The 21,391-nt window shown below is 40.9% G+C and overlaps 1 protein-coding gene and 1 pseudogene across 2 annotated transcripts; one reads left to right on the forward strand and one right to left on the reverse strand.

The window, feature by feature from the left end:
* Positions 1-1,896: 1,896 nt before the first annotated feature.
* LOC136118405 (nuclear receptor coactivator 4 pseudogene) lies at positions 1,897-5,902 on the reverse strand (annotated as a pseudogene).
* A 3,942-nt stretch (positions 5,903-9,844) lies between these two features.
* CFL2 (cofilin 2) lies at positions 9,845-12,558 on the forward strand. Of its 2 annotated transcripts, none has more exons than XM_065871483.1 (4): positions 9,845-9,947; positions 11,006-11,313; positions 11,432-11,508; positions 11,592-12,558. In XM_065871483.1, exons 1-4 carry the CDS (start codon positions 9,945-9,947, stop codon positions 11,702-11,704), a joined length of 501 nt encoding a protein of 166 aa, XP_065727555.1. In that variant the 5' UTR covers positions 9,845-9,944; the 3' UTR covers positions 11,705-12,558. The 2 variants fall into 2 exon arrangements, with proteins under 2 accessions (XP_065727555.1, XP_065727556.1); XM_065871484.1 differs by lacking the exon at positions 9,845-9,947 and adding an exon at positions 10,719-10,893.
* Positions 12,559-21,391: the final 8,833 nt, after the last annotated feature.

The raw sequence follows: 21,391 nt of genomic DNA on the forward strand, positions 1-21,391 counted from the left end.
ACTACATATGATTCCACTCGTCTGAAATGTTCACAAAAGGAAAATCTACAAAAATCTAGATTAGTGGTTGCCAGGGCCCGAGGGGAGGAGGGAATGTGGAGGGACTGCTAATGGATATGGGGTTTTCTTTTGGGGGGTGATTAAAATGTTCTAAAACTAGATTGTGGTGATGGTTGCACAACTACGAATATACTCAAAAACATTGAATGGTGCACTTTAAAATGATGAATTTTATTGTATGTGAACGATATCTCAACATAGCTGTTATTAAAAAAACAACTTTTTTTCTGGTTCTTATGCTTTTAATGGAGGGAGGTACAAAATGCATCAACGCAAAACAGTGTTTTACATACTCATTAGCATAGTGATTAATGTTAATTTAGTGGTACACAGTGTGTTAAACCTCAAAAACTACAAAGCTTCCTGCAACCTAAGATAATGGAAAGGCTCCTTAAGTTTTTACCCACCACCTTTAGTTTTAAAGTTCTAAATGGTATCGGGGGGAACTAAAAAACAATAGGCTTGTTTCAGCTGTGGTTGAAGAATTCTAAGGAAGTTGTATGGCAATGACACTGGGACTGTGAAGTTTCCCCAAAAGGGCTTTCTAGATGACCACATCACAAACTTTTAAAGTATTTCCAATAACATATAGGCAAGTTGAGCAGCTTAATAGTTTAAAAGCCTGGAAAGCAACTAAGATGTCTCATCTTACAGAATTTTAAAACATGGTATAAATACCATTTCTCTCCTACAGAGAAACTTTTTAAAGCACGGACATAACTTTAAGGATACTAAGGAAACATCAATAGTTTTCATAAAGCTTCAATAAACACCCCAAGGCACAGTGTTCAAAACAGCCTATTCACTAAAATGTCACTGCATTATAAGGTATAGGTATGCTATGCTTGCAGTGAGAGGACATTTAATTTATGCCTAGTTAAAAGCACCGGGTGTCCAGTTCAGCTTCCATTTACACAGGATGCACCAGTAACACTTAGGATAGTGAATAATTCAAGTACTACATTTCCAACATGTCTTGCCTTTTGCTTTTTGATTAGTCAGCACTGGGGCTCTTCTGCCTGTAGTTCTTCAGAATATTTTGAAAGAGGCTAGGATTACCCTGAATATAGGCTTCAAGCAATATGGAGCCCTTCTGAAAGAGCTGTCTAGATACTTAAATAATAACGTTTAGAGGAGGGAATTAAGATGAAACTTGCAATAGCTGAGTTCGTTTCAAAAAAAAGAAAAATAATGTAGAATCTGGCATGTAAGCTAAAATTTTTTGTAATTAATGTCAAAAATTGCCAAGATTGTTAATACATGTTTTGGTAAGAAAAAACCACTATACTGTCAAGGTTAATTATTTGTGTGAAATATATTATATTATATTAAAATATATTAAATTATATTAATTAAACAGAAGAATTCACCGTTAATGGAAGAAAACCGACAACAAGGGAAGCATTCAAAGAAGGGAAATCAAAAGGTTAGGTAAGTTTACTAGTATTAGAATACATCAACACACCCTGATTATAGAACTATTTCATTTTTAAAACTACAGTGCTTTAATGTACTTCTAACAACAACCCAAACTAAGGAGCCATGGAGGTTTATGAAAAAGACCTACCCACTACGATGCTGTGTTTCTAGTGTAGGGATGAATTAATACTTCTGTAAGAAGAAACTGAATCACCTCAGCGTCAACAAACGGCCTTTTTCTTTTACACAGTAACTCATAATTTGATGACTTATTATGTCTCTTCACTAGTTCAAAATTAGGCAGAAAAGGAACTACATCAGACCCAGAAACGCAATGATTTGGCAAGCCGCAGTCACTCAGCTCATGGATTTGTGATAATCTGCAGAAAATTTGTCTGACTCTAGTACTCCATTCCTTCACATCTGTAGAGGAGTTCAATACAACCATTTTTCTTTATCAACTTTAAGCTGCATACAGGCAAAGAGATCACAAACTGCTGGGAGGCCGTAACAGTCTGGGGGAAAGTTGTGTTCCTCCTGTAGGAGCGAATTAAGTAATACTTCCTTGGTCTTCTTTTGAAGTAGCCATTTGTCTTCTCCTAAGGATAACTGGCTAAGATTTCCCGTCTTCTTTCCTGGCAAGACCCAGTCAGCTGTGTTAAAGGGACACCAGGAAGTGGCCAAGTGGCTTGTAAGCTTTGGTATGCCAGCTCTGTCCTCTGTAAGAGGCACTTCCTTGGGACATCCTTCTTTGCATGAGGGGGTAATGAGCTACTCTGACAAGGGACTGTTCCTTATGACTTGGAAGGAATCAGCAATTCTAGAAGAAGCCATTGCCTTTGGTGCCTTAGCTTGTTCTGTTTCCTCTCTTCTGGATGGACAGAACCACAAATTCAGGAAATCTTTATGCTTCTCAGGTTCAGGTTTTTGTTCCACAGGCATACCATTTTTATCCTTTCCTTCTTTCTTCAGAAGCCATTTACACAGAGCTTCCTTCTAAAAATTTTCATCACACACGCACTCTGCAAAGCTTGTACAGGGCTCATTGGCTCTGCAGACCTCCTCTACTTTACATGGGCCTTGATGATTCTGGACAAGCCAATCCTCAGCCAATCATGCTGAGATCCCAATCATGCTGGGATCCACTCCCAAGGGGCCTCCAAGTGGCCATTCAGGCACTTCAGATTGCCCAGGTTCTCAATCTCCACACCTTTGGGCTGTTTACCCTGAAAATTGGTACAGGAATCAGGCTTGATGAGCCAATCATTCACACCATAGGACTCCTGGAACACCTGGAACAAGAGCTTAAACTTCTCACTGGTTTCACAGCTGCCATTCCCAGGCTTCTCAAGCTTATAGGGTTCCTGGGGAGTCGCTAGCCAATCAGAAAGCTCCACCTCATCTTGATCAAGAAGCACTAGATCTCCAACCTTTTCAATTTCACTGGAGTAAGAACTGGTAGTAGAATAGCTGTTACACTTTTGGTAACTTGTTTACCAGCAAAAGAAACTTCTTGTTGCTGACTCTTGTGGAGCCAGTTTTCCAAGCCCTTTAGGTTGCCCCAGACATTATTGAAGCAATTGCAGGCTCTAGCAGAAGTCTGACTATTCTCCAAGGTCTGCTTTTGGGTGAGCCAGTCCTGCAGATTGGTACTGGGCATGTAAGGAGCCTGGCAACCGCTGGCAGGTTTGCTTCCAAAGAGCCATTCGCTGAGAGGGACCACTGTGGTGCTGGATGCTAACTTCTGCTCTGGTGATGCGATATAGCCTCTTTTCTCCAGGAAGGGCCCAATATTTGTTGAACTATCATGAGCCATCAGGTGCTCAGGAATTTGAATGGTCTTGAGAGACCCAAACGTGGTGATTGCCTGGTGCAGGGCAGTTATTATCGGTTTCAAAGAATAGGACAGTCGAATCTTCAGGTTTGAGGGTCAAACTGCCCAGTCTCCCCGGGCACACGGAGACTTGATTGGCTAGATCTTTGTTTTGGGCGCACTCCAGCTGATGAATAAGACAGTTGAACTGGCCCAGAAACCAGTAGAGTTGTTGGACCTCCTGCTGAAGCATCTCCTCTTTAAGCTGATAGATGAGATCTACCTGTTCATACAGCCACACCTCATGGCTTCGAAGGCATTCCCGGTGATGAGTTATGCAGCTGTGAGTCTGGGCTTTGACCTCTCGCAAGTTATCTTTAATTTGCCGTTTAGCCCGAAGAACACCAAGTCCCTCCATGCATCACAACACCTCAAAAGGGGTTCTTTATTACTGGAGCAGCCACTCTGGTCTGTGAGGTACTCCTCTGCTCCCTGTTCCTCCTTGCAGGCCAGGTCCCCGCCCTGCGAGCTGCCCAGCAAGCAGGACGCTGCTTTCTCCGGGACCAGGGTGACAAAGTTTCCCCGAACCCGCAGGCTGCGCCCCGCCCGTGAGCCTGGCAGCGTCTGACGGGCGGGCCGGAGCGCACACAAAAAAAACACGTTTGAAAAGTCTTTATAGTCTCCCTCATGCCCTGCAGAATACAATTCTGACTGTACAGTTGTATACAAAGCTCACAAGAACTGGTACCTCCTACCACTCCATCTTCATTCTCTACCAAGCTCATAGGCTCCAGTCGTAGCTAGCAACTTGGGGTTTCTTGTGCTTTATACTGGTACTGCTGAGGCTTTGTACATTTGGTTCCCTCTGCTTTGAATGTCCTGTCCCTATCTGCCTAGTTAACTTCCACTTATCCCTTAAGACCCAACTCGTGGGACTTCCCTGGTGGTGCAGTAGTTAAGAATCCGCCTGCCAATGCAGGGGACACGGGTTCGAGCCCTGGTCCGGGAAGATCCCACATGCTGCAGAGCAACTAAGCCCGTGCACCACAACTACTGAGCCCACGCTCTAGAGCCTGCATGCCACAACTACTGAGCCTACGTGCCACAACTACTGAAGCCTGCACACCTAGAGCCCATGCTCCGCAATAAGAGAAGCCACAGCAATCAGAAGCCCGCACACTCACTAAGAGTAGCCCCCGCACACCGCAACTAGAGAAAGCCCTGGCACAGCAACGAAAACCCAACGCAGCCAAAAAAAGAAAAAAGACCCAACTCGCTCCAAACTGAGCTGGCCTTCCTTCTGCTCCCAAGGCATCCTGTACATACCCCACTGGAGCATGCGTGGGATTGTCCCATAGATACTGGCTTCCTTGATGTATTCTCACAGAACTGACTTTCTTCAAGGCAGGGACTATGTTATTCTTATCCTTGCATTCTTTACCCTAGCAGAGATGCTCAGTGAATGATATAAAGGAATGAATGAACGAATGAAATGAATAAACTCTTCTTATTCTTGATTTGGTTTTCAATCTCTTGCCTACTCTTATTCATGTCTGTCAACATACAGTTTTAGTATGTTACATTTTTCACGTCTGTATGATTTTCTGGGATATAAAAATCCACAGCTTTTGTAATAAAGTAAGCTAAACAAAGGCTCTCCACCTTAAATAAATTACTAGCAAGTTTCTTTTCTCAGATGCTGTTTTTGTATGGTTTGTATAATTTAGGTAACCAGTTGCTACTTATCACGAATTCAATTAATATCAGAAACAACTGATAGGTGGATCTGATAAATGTGTTCGTGAGTAAATAAATTGAAACTAGCATTTATAAATGTAGAGTTTGAGACCATTCTGAATTACATTTCACTACTTACTACATTTCACTGCTGCTACCCTCTACCTCTTCCCTTGACATAGACTGCTAAGTTCCTTTATTGTGAGGTCATCTTCCTAAATTAGAAAGAACTAAGGATGAGACATGGAAGACACAAAGTGAGTTTTGTGGATCAGGGAATGAGTCATAGAGATCAGACTCCAACACACATCTCCCACAATATTTATTTTCTAGTTTTAAGTTCAAACTTGGATTTAGAAAAATGCATGACTTTCCTCCTGACCCGTCTTTTAGCTCAGGCGTGGGCTAGGAAAGAGATGTCAGATGAAGCAGGTATGTGGGTAGAAAAGTACATTTGGAAGTGATGAGCATCTTTACGTTTACACTTGTCTTTGTCAGGAAGTGGCTGTGGGAGCTGAGTATGATGTGTCTTGACAGGGAGTGGGGCTTGAACAGAATTTATCTACATAGTCTTCCAGATTCACTGTTTTACTTAAGACTTGAAAAATGATTCTGAAATTTTACATGCCACAGAAACTCCATCTAGTCTGTTTTGTGGGAGAATATGCATTACGGGTATTCACTTTTCCAATTTTGTAAGAAATCCTGAGCAAAAACTTTAGCTGAGTCTTACAAAACAATACCAGTGAGACTTGGGATTGCTTCATTACTGTTTCCTGTGAGTTGGTAAAATCATGCTCTCCCCTTCACTCTGCACTGATGGTAATGGCCCCAGGGTACCTTTTCCTGTGCTGGAAGGAGCTTCACGTACATTATCTCACTTGATCCTCACCACAACCCTGAGAGGGAGGAGGTAACATTAGCCCCATTTTACACCTGAGGAAACAGCCATGGAGCAGTTAACTAAATGGAAATGGCCCGAGATTGCACCACTGTTGTGTCAGAGCTGATCCATCCTCTATGAGGTTACTCTCACTTAGTTCCTAATGGTTTTTTGTTGCCATCAACCGTGTGTGGTCCAGCAAATGGAAAATTAGAATTTAGACGTGTGCCTTCTAGTACGGGATTGTTCAGGGTCCTTCTGTCCCACCGTTAATCATTTCCTTGGGCGTGAAACTGCTAAAGAGAACAGATGTGGTATGGTAGGCAGAATAATGGCCCCCCAAAGATGTCCCTGTCCTGTGAATATGTTACCCTACATAGCAAAAGGGACTTTTTTAAAAAAATAAATGTATGTATTTATTTTTGGCTGCATTCGGTCTTCATTGCTGCGCACGGGTTTCCTCTGGTTGCGGTGAGCGGGAGCTACTCTTCGTTGTGGTGTGCAGGCTTCTCATTGCAGTGGCTTCTCTTGTTGCAGAGCACGGGCTCTAGGCACATGGGCTTCAGTAGTTGCAGCACGCGGGCTCAGTAGTTGTGGCTCACAGGCTCTGGAGCACAGGCTCAGTCATCGTGGCACATGGGCTTAGTTGCTCCATGGCATGTGGGATCTTCCCGGACCAGGGCTCGATCCCGTGTCCCCTGCATTGGCAAGCGGATTCTTAACCACTGCGCCACCAGGGAAGTCCAGCAAAAGGGACTTTGTGGATGTGGTTAAGTAAATGATTTTTGATATGGGAGATTATCCTAAATTACCCAGTGGTGATCTCAGTGGTCCTTAGCAGTGAAAGAGGAAGGCAGGAGAGAGAGAATCAGAGATGTGATGACTGAAGCAGAGGTACTCTCAGGGGGCCACAAACCAAGGAATGTGGGCAGCCTCTAGAAGCTGGAAAAGGCAAGGAAACAGATTTTCCTCCTACAGCCTCCAAAAGCAATGAAGTGCTGCTTTTAGCCCCATGAGTCATTTCTCACATCTGACCTCCAGAACTGTAAGACAATAAGTTTGTGCTGTTTTCAGCCACTAAATGTGTGGTAATTTGTTACAGCAGCCACAGGAAACTGATACACATGATGTCTGACACTCAGATCCCTCCACCACACAGAGGCCAAAATTCATGCAGCAATGCTTGGTAATGCTGTCGCTTTACCAAGTGGCAGTAAGTTCTGGTTTTAAACAACAGGTGTGAGGAGTTGTTACTGGCTCTGACGTTCTAAGATCTGGCCTCACAAGGGCATGTAGAAAGGCCTTGCAGTCTTCGGGAGCTTCATTTTTGTTCTCTTTATAGCACTAAAGCACCTTAAAGTTGTTACTTTATCATCTATTGATCACCTACTATGTACCAGATTCCAGAAATCCAAAGATGAGTAGGACTCAGATCCTGGAAGGAGCTTCCAGTCTACTGGGGTGGCAGAACACGTAAACAAGTGATTACAAGGCAATGAAATATGTGCAAAGACAAGAAAACATCTTCAGGAAAAGAATCCTAGTACATGGGAATTGTGAACTCTGGGGAAGGGGAGAGGCACAGGGAGGCTTGGAGAAGGGTTGATATCACAGCTGGGGCGGGGTGATTAACATCTCCGGAATCCCCAGCTTTGGTAGGCGAGGTTCTAACACCTAATCTAGTTCCCCGTGTCCCCAGACCTGGTCTCTGCTGGGGCTGTAGCCCCTGTAGAATCTCTCTGATGCAAAATTCAAGGCTGAGAAGGGAGGGGGACCCTAAGAGGAAGAGTTCAACCAGGAAAACTGCTGATACCCATACAGAGCAAATGTTGGATGCCTCAAGAGACATCAAGAAAGGGAAAGGTTTCATAAACTGTAATGTACCACCTAATGTAAAGTATTATTATCTACTTGCTTAAGATTCATGCTTAGACATTGGGAAATTTCTTCTCAATTTTTGTCTCTAAACTAAGTTAAGGGACTTCCCTGGTGGCGCAGTGGTAAAAAATCCACTTGCCAATGCAGGGGACACGGGTTCGAGCCCTCGTCCAGGATGATCCCACATGCCGCGGAGCAACTAAGCCCGTGCGCCACAACTGCTGAGCCGTGTGCCACAGCTACTGAAGCCCGTGTGCCTAGATCCTGTGCTCCACAACAAGAAGCCACCGCAATGAGAAGCCCACACACCGCAACGAAGAGTAGCCCCGCTCGCTGCAACTAGAGGAAGCCCACACACAGCAACGAAGACCCAACACAGCCAAAAATAAATAAATTTATAAAAATAAAATAAAATAAAAATAAACTAAGTCAATCTTCCCATTAAGAAAATAAGCACAAGCTATGGACATAAAAAATAGGTCTGTTTCCTGTGCAATACCTAACATGCTCCATTTATAATATATTAACTTTGGGGTATAAGAATCTATCACACAAACTAGGGCATAACCCTTCTCATTATGATTTTCTATCCCTAAATTTACTTAATGCTGAGAACATATGGTTCTCTCTCATAATGGTTTCTCTCCCATTTCCTGAGAAACACTGGCATACTAGGAAACTGAATTTTAAAGCTGGAAAGGACTTTAAAGATAATCACAGCTTATAATACAGATGAAGGTCTGCAGGGATTGAAAGCCCTTCGAATTTACAGAGATGGGGTAGTGCCAAGATTAATACTCGTTTCCCAAGTCCCAACCCGAAGTTCTTGCCGTTACACTGCACTTCTGGCTTAGTACACCTTAAGGTTTATCTGCACTCACTTACTATTTTGTTTCCAACAGTTTTAGTCACTCAACAATTCTACTCTTTTAGTGCAAGTTTTCTTCACAAAATCAGTTCAACTATTAATCAGAGTTTTAAATTCATATTACCAATTTTACAAATGAAGAAAGGTAGAAATGATAAACATTCAGGAAAAAAGGTAGCATAAATTAGCCCAAACACTGATGAATGAAATACTTTATGAAACCTTCCTTTTATTAAACATAACCACATACAGTGTTTCATTTAAAACATTTTCATTATACACTCATAAAGCATTGAATCTTCATGAAAAATTTCCTCAAAGTACACGGTGCCAATTTTTTCTATGATAAATGCGATGAATACTCATAACAAGTATAAAAAAGGTTTAGTTAGAGAAGAGCCTTGGCTCAGTTATATGGGTTTTGCTAGAAGAGGTTGTGGTTGCCAAAGAGGGAGGACTCTACTCTTGGGTCCACTTATTTGATGGCAGCTGTCGTAGCTGTGGCCTCCTGAGGAAAAGACTACTAGCAGAGAGTGAAATCCATTTCCTACCAAGTCTAATCTATAAAAGGATATTACCAGGGGATGTTACTACCCCAGATTTCCCCCATTATTATTATTCCAACCACAGACTTTCAGAAAGCGATTTCCCACCTCTGTTTATCATTTTGTTTTTGCTGAGTAATTCAATCAAGTAGGGTAACCCCCTCCCCCCCCCAGTGTTTATTCTCGTTGAATTGATGGAAGGAGATCTAAATAATTCGCGCCATCTCTGATGGGGGTTCTCCAAAAAGACCCACAATGTAGGAATCCAGCCCCTTTCAGTGGAAACCACAAGCGAATAAAAGAGACACCTTGGAGCGCCATTCGCCTCACACGCGCCCAACCCCTGGAGCTGCGCCCTGGCCCTCGGGAGGCAGTGTGGAAACGCCCGCCGTGCGAGCCGGCGGACGGGACGGGTGGTGCCCTGGTGCTGAAGGCCTTCGCTTTGGGGCCCGGGGTTCGGACCACGGCCGCAGAGTCCGCGGGGGTTGCTGCTGCGCGCGCGCGCGCGCGCGCCCGCGGGGTCAGGCCGAGGACGCGGGGGGGCCGGCGGGCTGGAGCGCCAGCCCGGGGCGTGCCCACGTGACCGCCCCGCCCTCACCGCAGCCCCCCGAGCGGTCGCCGCCTTTTGGGCCGCACTCCCGGCGTGCCCCGCACTCGCCGCCTCCGGGCCGCCCCTCCTTCCCTTCGCAGCGCCACACCGCCGGAGCCCGAGCCGCCGCCGCAGCCTCAGCCGCGGGCGCTATGGTAAGGCGGGCGCGCCGACCGGGGGGCCGGGGGTCGGGGGGCCGGGGCGCGGCGAGCACAGCCCCCCGCGCGGCACCGCCGGGCCCTGGGCCTGAGGCCGCCATTTTAACCTGATTTTGGCCTCCAAGGTGGGCGCTCCTGCGCTGCGGCCCCGCTGCTCTCTCTTCACCGGCCGGCCTGCCCTCCCGCCGTCAGGCCCGGCCGGCCGCTCTTCGGATTCCTGGGGGCGGGGAGGGCCCGGGCGCGGGGCGAGGGTCGGGGCCTAAGTGGGGCGGCCGGGCGGCGGCCGGGGGCGCGGGAGGGTCCGCCGAGCTTTGCCCCCACCCTGGTCGCCGCTTTTGCCCTCCCCTTGCTAATTTTATTCCCACGCGCGCTCTCAGATTGGTACGTGCTGTAAAGCCCTTGCTGGACGCTTTCGGTGAGGGTCTTGAGGGCCTGTAGTAAAACCCTTAGGGGGAGATTAAGGAGATGGGAAAACTCTTGAACACGGTTTCTCGCGGTAAAAAGCTTTTACACGCGATCCGTTAGTTTTGAAGCGTCTGCATTTGAGCTGTGAGGCAATTATGTTGTAGCCGTGGGCGGTTTGGAGTTCACACTTGATTCTCTTTCCTTATGAGGAAAGGGCCCTGGCTAGGATGACTTTAAAGAAAAAAATAGTAGAAGCATTAACTGAAATCCGAAAGTGTTTTTTTAAGGCCTGCCGGGTTGACACAATACAGAAGGTATTTTTGCTGCGGCTCCTGAAGCTCTGACATCACCCAGTGAAATAGGAAACATTTCGGGGATGGGACAGCCTGTATTTGTCCCTTTCCCTCTACCTGCCAATTACTTCACACTCCAAACCCCTTTTTAAAAAAGGATGAATGGGGCAGGATGAGTTAGAATCCGTAGGTGCATCATATACTGATACTTAACATGTGGCAAATCTGATTGGACTATTTGCATGGTATGATGCAACTTTTGATATCCAGACTAAAGTGAATCCTCTCTAGGCAAACAGTAATTTTGGCTAAAACCAAAATACTTGTTCTAAATTACTGTTGTTTCTTTATTTTCAGGCTTCTGGAGTTACAGTGAATGATGAAGTCATCAAAGTTTTTAATGATATGAAAGTAAGGAAATCTTCTACACAGGAGGAGATCAAAAAAAGAAAGAAAGCAGTTCTCTTCTGTTTAAGCGATGACAAAAGACAAATAATTGTAGAGGAAGCAAAGCAGATCTTGGTGGGTGACATTGGTGATACTGTAGAGGACCCCTACACATCTTTTGTGAAGTTGCTACCTCTGAATGATTGCCGATATGCTTTGTACGATGCCACATACGAAACAAAAGAGTCTAAGAAAGAAGACCTAGTATTTATATTCTGGTGTGTAAAAACAAAAGAAAAAAGTACTTTTAAAATGCAAGGATTATTATTAACATAGTCAGTTTTGCCTTTCTTTTTCTTTTAAATAGGATTCAACAATTTTTTTTTCCCCCTGTAGGGCTCCTGAAAGTGCACCTTTAAAAAGCAAGATGATTTATGCTAGCTCTAAAGATGCCATTAAAAAGAAATTTACAGGTACAAACACTGAATATTTTGTGCAGAAGAATTGCCCTCTCTTACTTATAATAAAGTAACAGGATAATGTTTTTTCTTTTTAGGTATTAAACATGAGTGGCAAGTAAATGGCTTGGATGATATAAAGGACCGTTCAACACTTGGAGAGAAATTGGGAGGCAACGTAGTAGTTTCACTTGAAGGAAAACCCTTATAAAATGACAGTCAAGTGCCATCTGGATCTTAAGGAGCTTCCATTTCTCCAGCTCAGTCAATTGGAATAGTATTAGGTTTTGGGTTTTTTTTTCTTCCTCTTCCCACTGGGTCCTTCCAACACAATGAATGAAGGAAATATCATTCATGTAAGCAGCCTATCAGTGATTGCCATTAGACTGTTTAATACTGTTACTTTTATGTAGAACCCAAGGAATGCCTTCCCACCATATTTTAGCCAAAACAACTGGTTATATGCCTCCCTTGCAGCAAGCACTACAATGAATGTGAATGTCACTGTGAATAGCTTAGAACACTACAAAGGGTTAAGCTAATTGAATGCCTTGAAAGTATTATCCACTGGTGAGATAGTAGACTTTATTCAGTATTATTTATAGTTGCACTTGATTGCAGTTCTGTGAGGCTTGAGCATTCATACACCTCACCTGCCTTGGCAAGCCTATTTTTTGTGACATGGCAGCACAGATATAATACTATGCATTGAAAGCACTTTTTTTGTAATGAGTTTAATCCCCCACCCCAAAAGGAATGCCAATTAAGTTAACTGTGTCATCAACTTATCCTAGTACCTCAGTGTTCATTCCTGTTACCTGCGTATCTTCTTAAAAGAAATAGCTGTTATTAATGCCTTTTTGTTTTCCATTGAGTGTACACTACTGAATAAGTGTAGGAGTTTTATGTTTACCATGTTAAGTCTTGCGACACTAAAGATATTTTGAATATCAGTCAAGATGGCAATTTCTGTATAAAAGAGCCTTAAATGGAACATTGTTTTTGAGATCAAACCCCACCCTCAGAAAAATGGCCACGTTGCAATAAAAATTGTGGCATGTTACAGAACGTTGCCTTGTTTTCCTTGGACATTTTGCAAAATACTATGTGAAGCAACTCATAGGGTAAACAGCTATTATTAATCTCTGCACTGGTCATTTAAGAATTTTTTTGTACAACATTCTTGCGTGATATTTTCCAGTTTGTTGTGTTTATTTGGTTTAAAAAATATCCTATCCTAAAGCCAACTAATACAAAATATTAACGTTATAGAGATGTACTTTTATAAGCTTTATTTATTTCCTTATGTGTTAATATGATCAGGAATTATTTTTTTGCACTTTGACATAAATACTCTTCGATATCTGGTTTGTTCTCTGGATAAATTAGGGTAGTTATTTTTTAATTCACGTTTACATTTCTCATTAGTTGACTAGTAGTAGAAGAAGCAGGAAGCTCTTATTGCACATTTGGTCATAATGAAAATAATTTGTAACATGTCCTTCAGAAGTTTAATAATACTTCTCATGTTTAGGAACTTTCAGCTACTATTTCTTAATATATTTCACAAATTTGAAAAAAAATTGTTACAGCAGTCTTAAACATTAGTAGTGGGATTTGGCTGTGGTCCAGGCAGCTCTCCTTATAGAGAATTTGATCTGTTCAGTGTGAGCAGTTTGCTGTTAGCCAGAGCTATTTATGGCAAACACATGCTTTTGTATCTTGTCATAGTTATCCACAAATGGCAAAACTGGACTTGATTCTACTGGTATGCAAAACAGACATGCTAGTAAGTAGTGGATTGTAGCTTAGAACTTAAACCCGTAGCTCTGAAGAATGCTCTTATAAGAAAACAGGAAATGAAAAATCCCCCTTGTTTTAATATGTGGAAGTAATGTGAGTTTAGTTAAATTTTTTTCCGTATTTTCAACAGGTTTTCAGATGGAAACAAAAATAGGAGTTAAATGTCCAGGTTTCTGTTTAAAATTGTATGAATGGCTTAGGATATTTGCACTGAACAATTTTATTTCAGGCTTCCAGCTGTCCCGGTGAATTATCCTGGACATTTTGATGGCTTTTTGGTAAGGCCAAACTCATAAGCAAAGCGTGAGAGTACTGACATATATATACTAAACCATATGTGTAATGAATACTTGTACCATGAAATTTTTCATTATTTTCCTCATTCTTCTAAAAAATAAGGGATTCTAAATTTAAAGTTGTGCAGTATCTTTTGTCTTCATAGTGATTTCTCAACTTTCTTATATGCCTCTTTAATTATATAATAATTTCAGAGGTTAAATATTGCTTTAAACTGTGGTACTTTGATTTGTTAGATTGACAGAACTGATACTAATATTAAGTTCATCTTTGAAATACATCTTTGTGCATAAAGCCAAAAATAATGATAATTAATGATTCATGTGTTGAGACTAATTAGGTATTTGAAATGATCATTTTACTTCACAATCATTTAAATAAAACAGTGTTCCAGTTAGCTTTAAAAGGTATACGGTGCTAATTAGTAAAATATTGAGGACAATATTTTACTGCTAGCTTGCAAAATTATAAGTGTTTAAAAAATAAAGTATATGAAAATATGTAAAGCTGTTGAGATGTGTTTACTTTGGGACGCTAAAATTTTTTTTTAACTAATACTGCAGATCAGGGAGGCACTATTATCTTTAGTCTGTTTTTTAGGATTTTTGGTTGACATACTTTCTCATTTAGAGATATCAATATTCTTTGAAAACTGAGTGTTGTAGCAATTAATTTTGACATTTTCAGACAAATGGAAACAGTTGGCATTTGTCCCAAACTGGCTATCAGCTGTTGTTTTCCATCATTATCTAAATGTGGCCAACGTTGTGTATTTAATGTGCCTTTTTAGTAGGTTGGAAGAAAAGCCTCTTAGTAGGTTTAAATTTCTCTGATACAGATTCTTTGTAACAGCTAATTTATGGAATCTAGCAAATGAGCTCTGGGAGAAAAAATTTTTAAGTGTTTCCTTGGTAAGGAATAATCTCAGCAATGGTAAATCATAGAGGGGTTGGGACACTTCATTAGGTTTGCCACTCTGAAAAAATAATCTGGTTCAGTTCTTCATTGGTCCTGTTTTTGCTTGCAAATTTAATAATAGTTTGAGATCCCAAACAAACATGAATATTCATTTTTCTATGAACATTAAAGCTACTAGAGATGCGCAGGCAGGCTCCAATGGATATTGCTTTTGAGACAGCATGAGTTTATAAATGTTCTGTGTCTCGTCTCAGCCAATAAATAGGTCTGAGGTTTTTCTTTTGCTCTAGAGCATCCAAATAATTGCTTTCTTTCCATGTAGATCAGGAGTCATCCTTCCACTTCAATTTCCTGTCAGAAAGCAATTGTGCAAATTAATCTCTCTGAACCTCAGTTTCTTTGTATGAGAATGATGATATCTGTCTACCATACCTGGTTGCTGAGGATCAGATATGGAAATGCTTTTTGGAAGACAGGAAAGTACTATGTAAATGTAATTATTTAAACTTCACTCTAAGTAAATATAGTTAAGAACCACGTTAACAATAAGATTTATTGTAAGTCTTTGAACCTCTTTATTTTATTATTGTAACTATTTTACTTAATCTCACAGGTTGTTTAAGGACTAATTACCTGGTAAACAGGGTCTGATTTACAGAACGAAGTATAAAGTGTAGCCCCTGAGTTGTTGTCCATGGCTGCTGTTAATCTTTTTAGTGTAATTTTCTTTTTCACATGTGACCAAAGACTATAGTTTTTTTCCCCAAATTTTGAAGTAAAAAATAAAAGAGGAAATAAAGAAATATTATCGTTTTGGAATATGTGGCATAAATTTATGATCCAGGTTGTTGAAAATCTATGACTGTATATTAACTATACTCTAGGTAATCCTTTATAGTTCTCAAGCCACTTGAAATCCGTTTGATCTCCTTAGGTCCTCTTAACAAGCTAAACCATATTTCTCTGCTGCACATGAAGAAACTGAAGTCTGGAGAAGTTAAGGGACATCCCAGCTGTTGAGGAGCAAAATAGATTGCAGTCCAGTATACTTTTCATTCTGCCTTCATATAGTAACATACAATGAGCTACTAATTTTTTTTTTTTTTTTTTGCGGTACGCGGGCCTCTCACTGTTGTGGCCTCTCCCGTTGCGGAGCACAGACTCTGGACGCGCAGGCTCAGTGGCCATGGCTCACGGGCCCAGCTGCTCCGCGGCATGTGGGATCTTCCCGGACCGGGGTTACGAACCCGCGTCCCCTGCATTGGCAGGCGGACTCTTAACCACTGCGCCACCAAGGAAGCCCATAGTTTTCTTTTTTAAAAGATGGAATAATCTGACTTTTGAGCAGGACATAACTAGTATGTGTTTAAAGTAACATATCAAGAATACTTGAAAAATAGTCTTGGAATTTTTGTTTTCTAAGAAAGCCCGTGCTCATAAAAATCCGAAATATTGGGCATCCCTGGTGGCGCAGTGGTTTGAGAGTCCGCCTGCCGATGCAGGGGACGCGGGTTCATGCCCCAGTCCGGGAAGATACCACATGCCGCGGAGCGGCTGGGCCCGTGAGCCATGGCCGCTGAGCCTGCGCGTCCGGAGCCTGTGCTCCGCAACGGGAGAGACCCCAACAGTGAGAGGCCTGTGTACCGCAAAAAAAAAAAAAAAAAAAAATCTGAAATATTTTTACACTTCAAAGTTTTTCTTAGATGTTTCAGTATTGTAAGTTTATGGGATGTTTCGGTATTGTAAGTTTACGGGACTGTGAAATCCGTTTATGGAACAGATTGTATACACACATTTTCTAGAAAGCTGATCCCTCTCAATCCTTTTCCAAAAACTTGGATATCTCCCTCTTGCTGTTCCTCTACCCGTCTTTCTAAAGAGAAATAGTACAGTGTCTTACGGTAGTTAAACACTAGGACTTTGGTATCAGACTGGGTTGTTCAAATATAGGTCTTTAATACTTCCTAATTGAATGATCTTAGTGATTAGGAAAATCACTTAGCCTCTCAGAGCCTTAGTTCATCTAAAAAGGGATAATAATTATACCCTATCTCACAGGACTCTGAGGATAAATGAAAGCCCTTGGAATAGTTCTTGGCACGTAGTAAGCATTCAGTAGGATGACTAAAATGTACAGTCCAAACCATTCTTTTTGAGAGTGAAAAGGAGAGCTAGTAATAATTATGCCTGGAGATAATTATATAATAATTATGCTAGGCTTAAGCTGGTACAGTCCCAAGCAAACCAGTTCCCCTATCAAAAAGCAGGCTGATATCAACATGTGATAAATAGAAGGAATTGTATTGAAGACTTAAGGTCATCATTTCAATTATACAGTGTGCTAGCATACTAACTTGAGAGTCTCCTGAAGTATATGATTGCTCCTAAGTAATTAACCTCAGCAAGGTCAATTTTGGCTTTTTATGCCTTTTTTGTTTGTTTTGCTTTCCTTTTGATTTTCATACTTGCAACTTCTCAGATACTGCATTTTGCTGTTATCGGTATGCTTTGCCTATAGCAGCTTCTCTTATTGTTACTTTTCATCTCATGTGAATTGGAAAGCTACGTTTGTTAGAATTGTGTAGAAGGAATTGAATAGACTCAGAGTGAGGGCTTCAGAGCAAAATGCCTGACTGAGCCTTCTAACATTCCTTATGGCTGTTCAAAGAACTTGGTGTATTGTCTGGGTTTTGGGGATTTTTTTCTCAGTAAGGTTTGTAAAATAGCTGAGCTGTAGGTAAAAGAGAGATTACTGTAAACCAGTGTGGTGTCTAAAATATCATTAATATTTAAAGAAGTCATATTTGCTTTTTTTTTTAAACATCTTTATTGGAGTATAATTGCTTTACAATGGTGTGTTAGTTTCTGCTTTATAACAAAGTGAATCAGTTATACATATACATATGTTCCCATATCTCTTCCCTCTTGCGTCTCCCTCCCTCCCACCCTCCCTATCCCACCCCTCCAGGTGGTCACAAAGCACCGAGCTGATCTCCCTGTGCTGTGCGGCTGCTTCCCACTAGCTATCTACCTTACGTTTGATAGTGTATATATGTCCATTCCTCTCTCGCGCTTTGTCACAGCTTACCCTTCCCCCTCCCCATATCCTCAAGTCCATTCTCTAGTAGGTCTGTGTCTTTATTTCCTGTCTTACCCCTAGGTTCTTCATGACAATTTTTCCCCTTAAATTCTATATATATGTGTTAGCATACGGTATTTGTCTCTCTCTTTCTGACTTACTTCACTCTGTATGACAGACTCGAGGTCTATCCACCTCATTACAAATAGCTCAGTTTCGTTTCTTTTTATGGCTGAGTAATATTCCATTGTATATATGTGCTACATCTTCTTTATCCATTCATCCGATGATGGACACTTAGGTTGTTTCCATCTCCGGGCTATTGTAAATAGAGCTGCAATGAACATTTTGGTACATGACTCTTTATGAATTATGGTTTTCTCAGGGTATATGCCCAGTAGTGGGATTGCTCGGTCATATGGTAGTTCTATTTGTAGTTATTTAAGGAACCTCCATACTGTTCTGCACAGTGGCTGTATCAATTTACATTCCCACCAACAATGCAAGAGGGTTCCCTTTTCTCCACACCCTCTCCAGCATTTATTGTTTCTAGATTTTTTGATCATGGACATTCTGACTGGTGTGAGATGATATCTCATTGTAGTTTTGATTTGCATTTCTCTAATGATTAGTGATGTTGAGCATTCTTTCATGTGCTTGTTGGGAGTCTGTATATCTTCTTTGGAGAAATGTCTATTTAGGTCTTCTGCCCATTTTTGGATTGGGTTGTTTGTTTTTTTGTTATTAAGCTGCATGAGCTGCTTATACATTTTGGAGATTAATGCTTTGTCAGTTGCTTCATTTACAAATATTTTCTCCCATTCTGAGAGTTGTCTTTTGGTCTTGTTTATGGTTTCCTTTGCTGTGCAAAAGCTTTGAAGTTTCATTAGGTCCCATTTGTTTATTTTTGTTTTTATTTCCATTTCTCTAGGAAGTGGGTCAAAAAGGATCTTACTGTGATTTATGTCATAGAGTGGTCTGCCTATGTTTTCCTCTAAGAGTTTGATAGTGTCTGGCCTTACATTTAGGTCTTTAATCCATTTTGAGCTTATTTTTGTGTATGGTGTTAGGGAGTGATCTAATCTCATACTTTTACATGTACCTGTCCAGTTTTCCTAGCACCACTTATTGAAGAGGCTGTCCTTTCTCCACTGTGCATTGCTGCCTCCTTTACCAAAGATAAGGTGACCATATGTGCGTGGGTTTTTCTCTGGGCTTTCTATCCTGTTTCATTGATCTATCTTTCTGTTTTGGGGCCAGCACCATACTGTCTTCATTACTGTAGCTTTGTAGTATAGTCTGATGTCAGGGAGCCTGATTCCTCCAGCTCCGTTTTTCGTTCTCAAGATTGCTTTGGCTGTTCGGGGTCTTTTGTGTTTCCATACAAATTGTGAAATTTTTTGTTTTAGCTCTGTGAAAAATGCCAGTGGTAGTTTGATAGGGATTGCATTGAATCTGTAGATTGCTTTGGGTAGTATAGTCATTTTCACAATGTTGATTCTTCCACTCCAAGAACATGGTATATCTTTCCATCTATTTGTATCATCTTTAATTTCTTTCATCAGTGTCTTATAATTTTCTGCATACAGGTCTTTTGTCTCCTTAGGTAGGTTTATTCCTAGATATTTTATTCTTTTTGTTGCAATGGTAAATGGAAGTGTTTTCTTGATTTCAGATTTTTCATCATTAGTGTATAGGATTGCCAGAGATTTCTGTGCATTAATTTTGTATCCTGCTACTTTACCAACTTCATTGATTAGCTCTAGTAGTTTTCTGGTAGCATCTGTAGGATTCTCTATGTATAGTATCATGTCATCTGCAAACAGTGACAGCTTTACTTCTTCTTTTCCGATTTGGATTCCTTTTATTTCCTTTTCTTCTCTGATTGCTGTGGCTAAAACTTCCAAAACTATGTTGAATAAGAGTGGTGAGAGTGGGCAACCTTGTCTTGTTCCTGATCTTAGTGGAAATGCTTTCAGTTTTTCACCATTGAGAACGCTGTTGCTGTGGGTTTGTCATATATGGCCTTTATTATGTTGAGGAAAGTTCCCTCAAGGCCTACTTTCTGGAGGGTTTTTATCATAAATGGCTGTTGAATTTTGTCAAAAGCTTTTTCTGCATCTATTGAGATGATCATATGGTTTTTCTCCTTCTATTTGTTAATATGGTGTATCACGTTGATTGATTTGCGTATATTGAAGAATCCTTGCATTCCTGGAATAAACCACACTTGATCATGGTGTATGATCCGTTTAATGTGCTGTTGGATTCTGTTTGCTAGTAATTTGTTGAGGATTTTTGCATCTATGTTCATCAGTGATATTGGCCTCTAGTTTTCTTTCTTTGTGACATCCTTGTCTGGTTTTGGTATCAGGGTGATGGTGGCCTCGTAGAATGAGTTTGGGAGTGTTCCTCCCTCTGCTATATTTTGGAAGAGTTTGAGAAGGATAGGTGTTAGCTCTTCTCTAAATGTTTGATAGAATTTGCCTGTTAAGCCATCTGGTCCTGCGCTTTTGTTGGTTGGAAGATTTTTAATGGCAATTTCAATTTCAGTGCTTGTGATTGGTCTGTTCATATTTTCTATTTCTTCCTGATTCAGTCTTGGTGGGTTGTGCATTTCTAAGAATTTGTCCATTTCATCCAGCTTGTCCATTTTCTTGGCATACAGTTGCTTGTAGTAATCTCTCATGATCTTTTGTATTTCTGCAGTGTCAGTTGTTACTTCTCCTTTTTCATTTCTAATTCTATTGATTTGAGTCTTCTCCCTTTTTTTCTTGATGAGTCTGGCTAATGGTTTATCAATTTTGTTTATCTTCTCAAAGAACCAGCTTTTAGTTTTATTGATCTTTGCTATCATTTCCTTCATTTCTTTTTCATTTATTTCTGATCTGATTTTTATGATTTCTTTCCTTCTGCTAACTTTGGGGTTTTTTTGTTCTTCTTTCTCTAATTGCTTTAGGTGCAAGGTTAGGTTGTTTATTCGAGATGTTTCCTGTTTCTTAAGGTAGGATTATATTGCTATAAACTTCCCTCTTAGAACTGCTTTTGCTGCCTCCCATAGGTTTTGGGTCGTCGTGTCTCCATTGTCATTTGTTTCTAGGTATTTTATGATTTCCTCTTTGATTTCTTCAGTGATCACTTCGTTATTAAGTAGTGTATTGTTTAGCCTCCATGTGTTTGTATTTTTTACAGATCTTTTCCTGTAATTGATATCTAGTCTCATAGCGTTGTGGTCGGAAAAGATACTTGATACAATTTCAATTTTCTTAAATTTACCAAGGCTTGATTTGTGACCCAAGATATGATCTATCCTGGAGAATGTTCCATGAGCAGTTGAGAAAAATGTGTATTCTGTTGTTTTTGGATGGAATGTCCTATAAATATCAATTAAGTCCATCTTGTTTAATGTAACATTTAAAGCTTGTGTTTCCTTATTTATTTTCATTTTGGATGATCTGTCCATGGGTGAAAGTGGGGTGTTAAAGTCCCCTACTATGAATGTGTTACTGTTGATTTCCCCTTTTATGGCTGTTAGTATTTGCCTGATGTATTGAGGTACTCCTATGTTGGGTGCATAAATATTTACAATTGTTATATCTTCTTCTTGGATTGATCCCTTGATCATTATGTATTGTCCTTCTTTGTCTCTTGTAATAGTCTTTATTTTAAAGTCTATCTTGTCTGATATGAGAATTGCTACTCCAGCTTTCTTTTGGTTTCCATTTGCATGAAATATCTTTTTCCATCCCCTTACTTTCAGTCTGTATGTGTCTCTAGGTCTGAAGTGGGTCTCTTGTAGAC

The sequence above is a fragment of the Phocoena phocoena genome, chromosome 2 (genome assembly GCF_963924675.1).
Source record: "Phocoena phocoena chromosome 2, mPhoPho1.1, whole genome shotgun sequence".
In the NCBI taxonomy this organism is placed as follows: Eukaryota; Metazoa; Chordata; class Mammalia; order Artiodactyla; family Phocoenidae; genus Phocoena; species Phocoena phocoena.